Below are 13302 nucleotides of genomic sequence, written 5' to 3'. Positions count from 1 at the left end.
GAATCGCCACACTTCCTTCCACAATGGTTGAGCTAATTGCCACCAACAGTGAAAAAGCATTCCTATTTCTCCACATCCTCTCCAGCATCTGTTGCTTCCTGACTTTTTAACAATCACCATTCTAACTGGCATGAGATGGTATCTCACTGTGCTTTTGATCTGCATTTCTCTAATGACCTGGGACGGTTAGCTTTTTTTCACGTTTGTTGGCTGCATAAATGTCTTCTTTTGAGACGTGTCTGTTCATATCCTTCATCCGCTTTTTGATGGGGTTGTTTTATTCTTGTTTGCATATTCTGGATATTAGCCCTTTGTCATATGGATAGGTTGCAAAAATTTTCTCCCATTCTGTATGTTGCCTGTTCACTCTGATGATAGTTTCTTTGGCTGTGCAGAAGCTCTTTAGTTTAATCAGATTCCATTTGTCTATTCTGGCTTTTGTTGCCATTGCTTTTGGTGTTTTAATTATGAAGTCTTTGCCCACGCCTATGTCCTGAATGGTACTGCCTAGGTTTTGTTCTAAAGTTTTTATGGTTTTAGGTCTTACGTTTAAGTCTTAAATCCATCTTGAGTTAATTTTTGTGTAAGGTGTAAGGAAGGAATCTAGTTTCAGCTTTCTGCATATGGCTAGCCAGTTTTCCCAACACAATTTATTAAATGGGGAGTCCTTCCCCCATTGCTTGTTTTTGTCAGGTTTGTCAAAGATCAAATGGTTGTAGATGTGTGGTGTTATTTCTGAGGCCTCTGTTCTGTTCCATTGGTCTATATCTCTGTTTTGGTACCAGTACTATGCTGTTTTTGTTACTGTAGCCTTCTAGTATAGTTTGAAGTCAGGTAGCGTGATGCCTCCAGCTCTGTTAGGACTGTTTAGGTTTTTGTTTTGTTTTGTTTTTTGCTTAGGATTGTCTTGGCTATGCAGACTCTTTTTAGGTTCCATATGAAGTTTAAAGTCCTTTTTTCCAATTCTGTGAAGAAAGTCAATGGTAGCTTGATCGGGATAGCACTGAATCTATAAATTACTTTGGGCAGTATGGCCATTTTGATGATATTGATTCTTCCCATCCATGAGCATGGAATGTTTTTCCATTTGTTTGTGTCCTCTCTTACTTCTTTGAGCAGTGGTTTGCAGTTCTCCTTGAAGAGGTCCTTCACATCCCTTGTAAGTTGGATTCCTAGGTATTTTATTGTCTTTGTAGCAATTGTGAATGGGAGTTTACTCTTGATTTGGCTCTCTGTTTTTGTTGTAAAGGAATGTTTGCGATTTTTGCACATTGATTCTGTATCCTGAGACTTCTTTTTTTTTTGCTGAAGTTGCTTATCAGCTTAAGGAGATTTTGGGCTGAGACGATGGGATTTTCTAAATATACAATCATGTCATCTGTAAACAGAGACAATTTGACCTCTTCTCTTCCTATTTGAATACCCTTTATTTCTTTTTCCTGCCTGATTGCCCTGGCCAGAACTTCCAACACTATGTTGAATAGGAGTGGTGAGAGAGGGCATCCTTGTCTTGTGCCAGGAATGCTTCCAGTTTTTGCCCATTCAGTATGATACTGGCTGTGGGTTTGTCATAAACAGCTCTTATTATTTTGAGATACGTTATATCAATACTGAGTTACATTGAGAGTTTTTAGTATGAAGGGCTGTTGAATGTTGTCGAAGGCCTTTTCTGCATCTATTGAGATAATCATGTGATTTTTGTCATTGGTTCTGTTCATGTGATGGATTATACTGATTGATTTGCATATGTTGAACCAGCCTTGCATCTCAGGGATGAAGCCGACTTGATCATGGTGGATAAGCTTTTTGATGTGCTGCTGGATTTGGTGTGCTAGTATTTTATTAGGATTTTCGCATTGATATTCATCAGGGATATTGGCCTGAAACTTTCTTTTTTGTTGTGTTTCTGCCAGGTTTTGGTATCAGGATGATGCTGGCCTCATAAAATGCATTAGGGAGGACTCCCTCTTTTTCTATTGTTTAGAATAGTTTCAGAAGGAATGGTACCAGCTCCTCTTTGTACCTCTGATAGAATTCAGCTGTGAATCCGTCTGGCCCCGGACTTTTTTTGGTTGGTAGGCTATTAATTGCTACCTCAATTTCAGAACTTGTTACTGGTCTATTGAGGGATTCAACTTCTTCCTGGTTTAGTCTTGGGAGGGTATATGTGTCCAGAAACTTATCCAATTCTTTTAGATTTTCTAGTTTATTTGCATAGAGGTGTTTATAAGTAGTCTCTGATGGTAGTTTGTATTTCTGTGGGATGGGTGGTGATATACCCTTTATCATTTTTTATCGCATTTTTTTATTCTTCTCTCTTTTCTTATTAGTCTAGCTAGTTGCCTGCCATACAAGAGCTCCTGAAAGAAGCACTAAACACAGAAAGGAACAACCGGTACCAGCCACTGCAAAAACATACAAATTGTATGTAAAGACCATCAACGCTATGAAGAAACTGCGTCAACTAACAGGCAAAGAAAACCAGCTAGCATCATACTGGCAGGATCAAATTCACACATAACGATATTAACCTTAAATATAAATGGGCAAATTCCCCAATTAAAAGACACAGACTGGCTAATAGAAGAATCAAGACCCATTGGTGTGCTGTATTCAGGAGACCCATCTCATTTACAGAGACACACACAGGCTCAAAATAAAGGGATGGAAGAATATTTGTGAAGCAAATAGAAAAAAAAAAAGCAGGGGTTGGAATCCTAGCCTCTGATAAAACAGACTTTAAACAAACAAAGATCAAAAGAGACAAAGAAAGGCATTACATAATGCTAAAGGAACCAATGCAATAAGAAGAGCTAACTATCCTGAATACATATGCATCCAATACAGGAGTACCTAGATTCATAAAGCAAGTTCTTAGAGACCTACAAAGAGACTTAGACTCCCACACAATAATAGTGGGAGACTTTACCACCCCATTGTCAATATTAGACAGATCAATGAGATAGAAAACTAACAAGGATAGCCAGGACCTGAACTCAGCTCTGGACCAAGCAGACCTAATAGACATCTAGTAGAACTCTCCACCCCAAATCAACAGAATATACATTCTTCTCAGCACCATACTGCACTTATTTTAAAACTGACCACATAATTCGAAGTAAAACACTCCTCAGCAAATGCAAAAGAATGGAAATCATAACAAACAGTCTCTCAGACCACAGTGCAATCAAATTAGAATTCAGGATTAAGAAACTCACTCAAAACTGCACAACTACATGGAAACTGAACAACCTGCTCCTGAATGACTACTGGGTAAATAATGAAATGAAGGCAGAAAAAGATGTTCTTTGAAACCAATGAGAACAAAGACACAACATATCAGAATCTCTGGGACACATTTAAAGCAGTGTGGAGAGGGAAATTTGTAGCACTAAATGCCCACAAGAGAAAGCAGGAAAGATCTAAAATTGACACCCAATTAAATTACATTACAATTAAAAGAAGTAGAGATGCAAGAGCAAACAAATTCAACAGCTAGCAGAAGACAAGAAATACCTAAGATCAGAGCAGAACTGAAGGAGACAGAGACGCGAGAAACCCTTCAAAAACTCAATGAATCCAGGAGTTGGTTTTTTTGAAAAGATCACTGTTATTTTTTTAAACTCCCAGGTGACTATAGTCTGCCACTAGGGCTGAGAATCACTTGGGCCAGTGATGCTCAGCCTTCAGCTTGAATGGAATCACCTAGAGAACACAGACCTATAGGTCTCATGCCCAGAGTTTCTGACTGAATAAATCTGAGAGGGCCTGAAAATCTGCACTTTTAACAAGTTAGATGTGGTGACGATGCTGGTCTTGTGATTACACTTTGAGAACCACTAAATAAGCATATTGGCTAGAGGTTCTCAACCTTACTGACACATATGAATTACCTGGGGAAATTTTTTAAATCTTGATTGCCAGGTACACCCCAGACTAATTATATATGAATCTCTGGGGTGGAGGATCCAGGCATCAATATGTTTTAAAGTTCCTAAAATTAAAAAGATTTCCTTACAGCAGAGGTTTACAAAGCCATTAATATGCTAATAATACAAGTGATTTCCCCAGAAGGTGGTATAGTACACACTATTTCCAAAGTTTTTTGAACCAGAAACACTTCTGGCACATAATTAACAGCTCTGAATGTCCAAAATACTGGCCTATCAGATAAAATGGAAACTGCTTTGCATGGCTTGAGACACGATCCTCCAACCTCAATCCAGCCTCATCTTTTGCCAACTCTTCCTCCCGCCACTGCATATATATATATATATATATATATATATATATATATTCCTATTAAAATACTAATATCTTTTGATTGCAAGATCTGTTTTAAAATGATTGAATTATTTCTACAGCTGTTTGGAGTCAGAGGTCACATCTTATTTCTCTTTGGTCCCCAGTGCCTAGCATGACACCAAGTATAGCAGGTGCTCAATGAACATCTGCTGATTTATTAAATACAGATTTACAGCCTTACTTTCTGTAGAAAATACACTGTCAAGGATGGCTTTTATGCAATCTAGAGTGAACAAAAGTTTTTACATAGCTAAAATCAGAACTGAATAGTTCACCCTTATAGAGCCACTCTTATTTTAACAAGGCTTTAAACTATAAAGGGACTAGTTGCATTTAGAGGTAACATTTAACTTGTATTAGGATCTGCCATACTTTAAATTCATTAATAACTTAAGGGTGGCAGACGGTTTAGGTAACTTTTTATTTTGAGAATTATTTAGGCCAACTGTGATCCAAAAAGAGGCAAAAATGCCTTCTAGATTAACAAGACAAAAATGTCTTGTATATTAACAATAGTTTCCAAAAACCATTAAAGAGAAATGAAAAAAAAAAAAAAACTTCTGAAAATTCAAGTTTCTCAAACTTGAACATAGCAAAATCAACTCAGTTTTGTTTTTGTTTTAATTTATAAAGAACAGTATTTTTGTGTTATCAACCTGTATATCTAATTCAGGTCAAACAATCTTGGTACATAATAAATCTACAAAGGTTAGAAGTATCCTCCTTTAGTGCCACAAAAGAAAGCACTTGATTTCATGCTATAAAGTGCCAAGGTCTATTCTATAGCTTTCTGGCACTATATTTTCCATATGCATCAGAAATATTTTAAATAATCACATGTGTATAAATTTCAAAGCATCATAAGACTATATTGCCTTTTTTTTTTTTTTTTTTTTTTTGAGATGGAGTTTCACTCTTGTTGCCCAGGCTGGAGTGCAATGGCGTGATCTCGGCTCACTGAAACCTCTGCCTCCCAGCTTCAAGCGATTCTCCTGCCTCAGCCTCCCAAGTAGCTAGGATTACAGGTGTCTGCCACAATGCCCGGCTAATTTTTTGTATTTTTAGTAAAGCCAGGGTTTCACTATGTTGGCAAGGCTGGTCTCAAACTCCTGACTTCAAGTGATCCACCCGCCTCAGCCTCCCAATGTGCTGGGATTACAGGTGTGAGCCACCAAGCCCAGCAACTATGTTGCTTTTCAAACTTATTTCAGTTTGTAGTTCTGTAAAACTATATTGAAAGAAAAAAATCGGCCGGGCGCGGTGGCTCAAGCCTGTAATCCCAGCACTTTGGGAGGCCGAGACGGGCGGATCACGAGGTCAGGAGATCGAGACCATCCTGGCGAACACGGTGAAACCCCGTTTCTACTAAAAATACAAAAAAACTAGCCGGGCGAGGTGGCGGGCGCCTGTAGTCCCAGCTACTCGGGAGGCTGAGGCAGGAGAATGGCGTAAACCCGGGAGGCGGAGCTTGCAGTGAGCTGAGATCCGGCCACTGCACTCCAGTCCGGGAGACAGAGCGAGACTCCGCCTCAAAAAAAAAAAAAAAAAAAAAAAAAAGAAAAAAATCGCATTAAAAATATTAACATATTTGTTTTCAAGAGCAATGATAATTACCTTAACATATATTTATTCCATAAGTAATTATGGAGTGCCCATTACATGACAGGCCCTGTTCTAGGAGTTATAGTTACATAATAATGAAAAAGTTAATGAAGTTTACAAGCTGGTATATTTTTTCTAGAAAGAGAAAAGGTGGAAACATTCTTGTGATCTCAACTAGAAATAGGGATTATTGGCAGAAGAAGGAGAAACAGTTGAATCTAAAAGCCATTAGTTTATAAAATTTGCTAGGTGACTCCTAGCAACTCTGAAAAAGTTGGTAAGCCTAGGAGAAAGAGAAAAGTAAGAAGTAAGTAACACTTTAAAATTAATAAAGTGTTTACCTTTGAATTCCTTCAAGAATATCCCTCACAGCTGCCATTAACTTTTGAAGATACATAAAAGCTTCTTCAAATGATGCTATATTTGAAGTAGTTAGAGCTGAATTTGAGCCCAATCTCTGAAATACATCCATGCTAAAATAGAGAAAAAAAGATACTCATAGGTATACATACATATTTAACGTAATTCAAGTATTTCTGTTGCAAATGTATAAAGTAGTATTTATTATCATTAATCTCTCAGAATGCTGATCTATTTAATTAGAAGTAAAAGTGAAATATGAAAGTCTGGGATAATATTCACGTAAAGGATCTAGTTCAGACACTATACAGGTCTAATCTAAAGTAATACTATGAAAGTTGTGTGATATTGTTTCATTCTAAGAGACCACAAGAGATAGAGGAGAAGAGATGCTATCAATATGCATTCAAGTCAGTACTCAGGATGAGAAGGATGAAGAAAAAAATTAGAGATCAGATTATTCCAGTTGAAACTAGAAGTTTACCCTAGTAATTTCACTTGTAGAAATTTATCATAAATTAATAGTAGTTATTCACAATCAGGCAACAATTAGTAACATCTTAAATGTATAACAATATAAACAGCGTTAAAAAATCAGTAAGTTGGCCACTTGATAAAATACCAAACTAGGCTGGGCATGATGGCTCACCCATGTAATCTCAACACTTTGAAAGGCCGAGAAGGGAGGATCACTTGAGGCCAGAAGTTTGAGAACTGCCTGGGCAACATCGTTAGACCTTGTCTCTAGAAAAAAATTTAAAAAGTAGCCAGGCGTGGTGGCACTGCCTGTAGTCCCATCCACTTGGGAGGCTAAGGTAGGAGGATCACTTGAACCCAGGAGTTCGAGGCTTCAGAAAGCTGTCATCGTGCCACTGCATTCCAGCCTGGGCAACAAAGTGAGACTCTGTCTCAAAACAAAACACACACACACACACACACACACACACACACAAAACACCAAACTACGAAAACGATGCTTATGCCACCTACGAAATAGAAAAATGAAAGTAGAGAAAATTTACTTTATAACATAAGGACAACAATGTAAAAATCCAAAACACTTCGTGCTTGGTTTGAATAGTGTCCCCCCATAATTCCTATATTCACCCAGAACCTCAGAATGTTACCTTCTTTGAAACAGGATCTTTGAGATGTAACTAGTTAAGTTAAAATGAGTTCATGCTGGATTAGAACGGGCCCTACTCTATGTGAAGAAAAAGGCAGAGATGGGAGTGATACAGCTACAAGGCAAGGACTTCTGGCAACTACCAGAAGAAAAGAGAAAGACATGAAACAGATCCTCCCTCAGAAACTCCAGAAGAACCAAGCCTGCAGACACTTGGATTTCAAATGTTTGGCCTCCAGGTCTGTGAGCGAATATATTTCTGCTGTTTTGGGTCAGCCAGTTTGTGATACTTTGCTAGAGCAGCTGTAGGAAACTAATAATATTCCTTAAAAACAAGGCTGAGTGTGCTTAATAAATTCACAGTGTTGACTACAGTAGACTTTAGGCAGCAGCACTCAAAGGAATTTCCTTCCCTACTTTATACTTTCCAAACTATTCCTTTTATAACTGTCGTAAAACACACTTAACATAAAATTCACCACTTTGAACATTCTGAAGCATATAATTCAGTGGCATTTAGTACACTCACAATGCTCTGTAACCATCACCACTATCTAGTTACAGAACATTTCCTTACCTGAAAAGGAAACTGAATCCGGGTGGTTACTCCCCAGGATTCTCCTCTTGCTCCGCCAAACCCCTGCAACCACCACTCTGCTTTCTGTCTCCATGGATTTACCTATTCCGGGTATTTGTGTGGTGCATTTGTTATTTTTTAGATAAAACCAAATTTATTTTATTTTAAAATATTTACAATTAAAATTTTTTTCTACATTTAAAGCCTAAAAAGAGAATATGTAATACCCACAGTCTACCAACCAGAGATAAGCATTACTAACATACATGGTTCTTTCTTCATCTTTTTCTGGATATACAAGCAAATTGTGTGTGTGGAGGTATGGTTGTGAGACAGTGGTTGGGGAGGCAGGAGGAGACTGAGAGAGAAAACAGGAAACAACATCTATTAGGAAAGCCATCAGTAAATCAAAGTACTATATACTAGATACCATCATTCCAAAAACTTCCATTATAATTTTTATATAGATTTATACAATTTAGGTAAAAGGATGAGGGCACTAAAAGCCCTTCCTCCAGGCTTTATCCTAAATGACAAAATGTGGGAGAAATGAGCATGAGATGAGAATGAAAATAACCATACCAGTCATAGGATCGGCAGGTACAATCATCTTTTGCTGTGGGTACTACTATTTTTGCTCCTGTCTCTTGAGATGTATCGGCAAATCTTGATTTACCTTTAAAATATATCCAGCATTTGACCAATTCTTAACATCTCTCCCACAACTGCCCTGACCCAAATCATCATTTTCCACCTGGATTATCACAGTAGACACCTAACTGGTATCTTGTCCTCTTCCTGCCTCACCGTCATCACTTCACAGCCTGCTCTCAACGAGGCAGACCAATCTTTTTTAAAATACAGGCCTGATCTTGTCATTTCTTTGCTTAAAATTGTGCTGTAGCTTTTGCTAAGAGTAAAAGCCCTAAATTCTCACAATGGCTTACTAGCCCCAAACAATCAGCACACTGTCCCTCCCCACTTCATCTCCTCCTACTGTGCCCCCTTGCTCCAGCCACACCGGCCTTCTTTCAGTTCACCCAACGTATTAGACATGTTCTTTCAAGCTCTTTGTAATTTCTCTTCCTCTATCTGAAACGCTTTACCTGTAAATAACTATATGCTCCCATCCTCACCTACTTCAAGACAGTACAAATGTCATTTTTTATTTTTTATTTATTTATTTTTTTATTATACTTTAAGTTCTAGGGTACATGTGCATAATGTGCAGATTTGTTACATATGTATACTTGTGCCATGTTGGTGTGCTGCACCCATCAACTCGTCAGCACCCATCAATTCCTCATTTACATCAGGTATAACTCCCAATGCAATCCCTCCCCCCTCCCCCCTCCCCATGATAGGCCCCGATGTGTGATGTTCCCCTTCCCGAGTCCAAGTGATGTCATTGTTCAGTTCACACCTATGAGTGAGAACATGCGGTGTTTGGTTTTCTCTTCTTGTGATAGTTTGCTAAGAATGATGGTTTCCAGCTGCAACCATGTCCCTACAAAGGACGCAAACTCATCCTGTTTTATGGCTGCATAATATTCCATGGTGTATATGTGCCACATTTTCTTAATCCAGTCTGTCACAGATGGACATTTGGGTTGATTTCAAGTCTTTGCTATTGTGAATAGTGCCACAATAAACATACGTGTGCACGTGTCTTTATAGCAGCATGATTTATGACCCTTTGGGTATATACCCAGTAGTGGGATGGCTGGGTCATATGGTACACATCATCTAGTTCTAGATCCTTGAGGAATCGCCATACTGTTTTCCATAATGGTTGAACTAGTTTACAATCCCACCAACAGTGTAAAAGTGTTCCTATTTCTCCACATCCTCTCCAGCACCTGTTGTTTCCTGACTTTTTAATGATTGCCATTCTAACTGGTGTGAGATGGTATCTCATTGTGGTTTTGATTTGCATTTCTCTGATGGCCAGTGATGATGAGCATTTTTTCATGTGTCTGTTGGCTGTATGAATGTCTTCTTTTGAGAAATGTCTGTTCATATCCTTTGCCCACTTTTTGATGGGGTTGTTTTTTCTTGTAAATTTGTTTGAGTTCTTTGTAGGTTCTGGATATTAGCCCTTTGTCAGATGAGTAGATTGTAAAAATTTTCTCCCATTCTGTAGATTGCCTGTTCACTCTGATGGTAGTTCTTTTGCTGTGCAGAAGCTCTTTAGTTTAATTAGATCCCATGTGTCAATTTTGGCTTTTGCTGCCGTTGCTTTTGGTGTTTTAGACATGAAGTCCTTGCCCATGCCTATGTCCTGAATGGTACTACCTAGGTTTTCTTCTAGGGTTTGATGGTATTAGGTCTAACATTTAAGTCTCTAATCCATCTTGAATTAATTTTCGTATAAGGAGTAAGGAAAGGATCCATTTCAGCTTTCTACTTATGGCTAGCCAGTTTTCCCAGCACCATTTATTAATAGGGAATCCTTTCCCCATTTCTTGTTTCTCTCACGTTTGTCAAAGATCAGATGGCTGTAGATGTGTGGTATATTTCTGAGGACTCTGTTCTGTTCCATTGGTCTATAGCTCTGTTTTGGTACCAGTACCATGCTGTTTTGGTTACTGTAGCCTTGTAGTATAGTTTGAAGTCAGGTAGCGTGATGCCTCCAGCTTTGTTCTTTTGACTTAGGATTGTCTTGGCAAGGCGGGCTCTTTTTTGGTTCCATATGAACTTTAAAGCCGTTTTTTTCCAATTCTGTGAAGAAACTCATTGGTAGCTTGATGGGGATGGCATTGAATCTATAAATCACCTGGGCAGTATGGCCATTTTCACGATATTGATTCTTCCTATCCGAGCATGGTATGTTCTTCCATTTGTTTGTGTCCTCTTTTATTTCACTGAGCAGTGGTTTCTAGTTCTCCTTGAAGAGCTCCTTTACATCCCTTGCAAGTTGGATTCCTAGGTATTTTATTCTCTTTGAAGCAATTGTGAATGGAAGTTCATTCCTGATTTGGCTCTCTGTTTGTCTGTTACTGGTGTATAAGAATGCTTGTGATTTTTGCACATTATTTTGTATCCTGAGACTTTGTTGAAGTTGCTTATCAGCTTAAGGAGATTTTGGGCTGAGACAATGGGGTTTTCTAAATATACAATCATGTCATCTGCAAACAGGACAATTTGACTTCTTCTTTTCCTAACTGGATACCCTTGATTTCTTTCTCTTGCCTGATTGCCCTAGCCAGAACTTCCAACACTATGTTGAATAGGAGTGGTGAGAGAGGGCATCCCTGTCTTGTGCCAGTTTTCAAAGGGAATTTTTCCAGTTTTTGCCCATTCAGTATGATATTGGCTGTGGGTTTGTCATAAACAGCTCTTATTATTTTGAGGTACGTTCCATCAATACCGAATTTCTTCAGCGTTTTTAGCATGAAGGGATGTTGAATTATGTCAAAAGCCTTTTCTGCATCTATTGAGATAATCATGTGGTTCTTGTCTTTGGTTCTGTTTATATGCTGGATTACGTTTATTGATTTGCGAATGTTGAACCAGCCTTGCATCCCAGGGATGAAGCCCACTTGATCATGGTGGAAAAGCCTCTGGATGTGCTGCTGAATCCGGTTTGCCAGTACTTTATTGAGGATTTTTGCATCCATGTTCATCAGGGATATTGGTCTAAAATTCTCTTTTTTTGTTGTGTCTCTGCCAGGCTTTGCTATCAGGATGATGTTGGCCTCATAAAATGAGTTAGGGAGGATTCCCTCTTTTTCTATTGATTGGAATCGTTTCAGAAGGAATGGGTACCAGCTCCTCCTTGTACCTCTGGTAGAATTCAGCTGTGAATCCATCTGGTCCTGGACTTTTTTTGGTTGGTAGGCTATTAATTATTGCCTCAAGTTCAGAGCCTGCTATTGGTCTATTCAGGGATTCAACTTCTTCCTAGTTTAGTCTTGGAAGAGTGTAAGTGTCCAGGAAATTATCCATTTCTTCTAGATTTTCTAGTTGATTTGCGTAGAGGTGTTTATAGTATTCTCTGATGGTAGTTTGCATTTCTGTGGGGTCGGTGGTAATATCCCCTTTATCGTTCTTTATTGTGTCTATTTGATTCTTCTCTCTTTTCTTCTTTATTAGCCTTGCTAGCGGTCTGTCAATTTTGTTGATCTTTTCAAAAAACCAACTCCTGGATTCATTGATTTTTTGGAGTGTTTTTTGTGTCTCTATCTCCTTCAGTTCTGCTCCGATCTTAGTTATTTCTTGCCTTCTGCTAGCTTTTGAATGTGTTTGCTCTTGCTTCCCCAGTTCTTTTAATTGTGATGTTAGAGTATCAATTTTAGATCTTTCCAGCTTTCTCTTGTGGGCATTTAGTGCTATAAATTTCCCTCTACACACTGCTTTAAATGTGTCCCAGAGATTCTGGTATGTTGTATCTTTGTTCTCATTGGTTTCAAAGAACATCTTTATTTCTGCCTTCATTTCGTTATGTACCCAGTAGTCATTCAGGAGCAGGTTGTTCAGTTTCCATGTAGTAGAGTGGTTTTGATTGAGTTTCTTAGTCCTGAGTTCTAGTTTGATTGCACTGTGGTCTGAGAGACAGTTTGTTATAATTTCTGTTCTTGCACATTTGCTGAGGAGTGCTTTACTTCCAATTATGTGGTCAATTTTGGAATAAGTGCGATGTGGTGCTGAGAAGAATGTATATTCTGTTGATTTGGGGTGGAGAGTTCTATAGATGTCTATTAGGTCCGCTTGGTGCAGAGATGAGTTCAATTCCTGGATATCCTTGTTAACTGTCTCGTTGCTCTAATATTGACAGTGGAGTGTTGAAATCTCCCATTATTGTATGGGAGTCTAAGTCTCTTTGTAAGTCTCTAAGGACTTGCTTTATGAATCTGGGTGCTCCTGTATTGGGTGCATATATATTTAGGAGAGTTAGCTCTTCCTGTTGAATTGATCCCTTTACCATTATGTAATGGCCTTCTTTGTCTCTTTTGATCTTTGATGGTTTAAAGTCTGTTTTATCAGAGACTAGGATTGCAACCCCTGCTTTTTTTTGTTCTCCATTTGCTTGGTAGATCTTCCTCCATCCCTTTATTTTGAGCCTATGTATGTCTCTGCATGTGAGAGGGTCTCCTGAATACAGCAGACTGATGGGTCTTGACTCTATCCAGTTTGCCAGTCTGTGTCTTTTAATTGGAGCATTTAGTCCATTTACATTTAAGGTTAATATTGTTATGTGTGAACTTGATCCTGCCATTATGATATTAACTGGTTATTTTGCTCGTTAGTTGATGCAGTTTCTTCCTAGCCTCGATGGTCTTTACATTTTGGCATGTTTTTGCAATGGCTGGTACCGGTTGTTCCTTTCCAT

The 13302-nt window shown here is 38.5% G+C and overlaps 1 protein-coding gene across 9 annotated transcripts in view; it reads right to left on the bottom strand.

Moving 5' to 3' along the window:
* Positions 1-13302, bottom strand: part of SWT1 (SWT1 RNA endoribonuclease homolog) — a 146123-nt gene that overhangs the window by 48674 nt on the left and 84147 nt on the right. For 8 of the 9 annotated variants that reach the window (XM_033196718.1, XM_033196720.1, XM_033196719.1 and 5 more), the window contains one exon: positions 6249-6380. The exons of the other annotated variant lie outside the window; for it this stretch is intronic. In XM_033196718.1, coding sequence (XP_033052609.1) covers positions 6249-6380 — 132 coding nt within the window. The remainder of the gene's footprint in view (positions 1-6248; positions 6381-13302) is intronic. 9 annotated transcript variants of the gene reach the window in all.

Source organism: Trachypithecus francoisi, unplaced genomic scaffold (assembly GCF_009764315.1).
Source record: "Trachypithecus francoisi isolate TF-2019V2 unplaced genomic scaffold, Tfra_2.0 Lachesis_group5, whole genome shotgun sequence".
NCBI classification, from domain to species: domain Eukaryota; kingdom Metazoa; phylum Chordata; class Mammalia; order Primates; family Cercopithecidae; genus Trachypithecus; species Trachypithecus francoisi.
The sequence above is the reverse complement of the archived record's forward strand: the minus strand, read 5'-3'. Positions and strand labels throughout refer to the sequence as shown.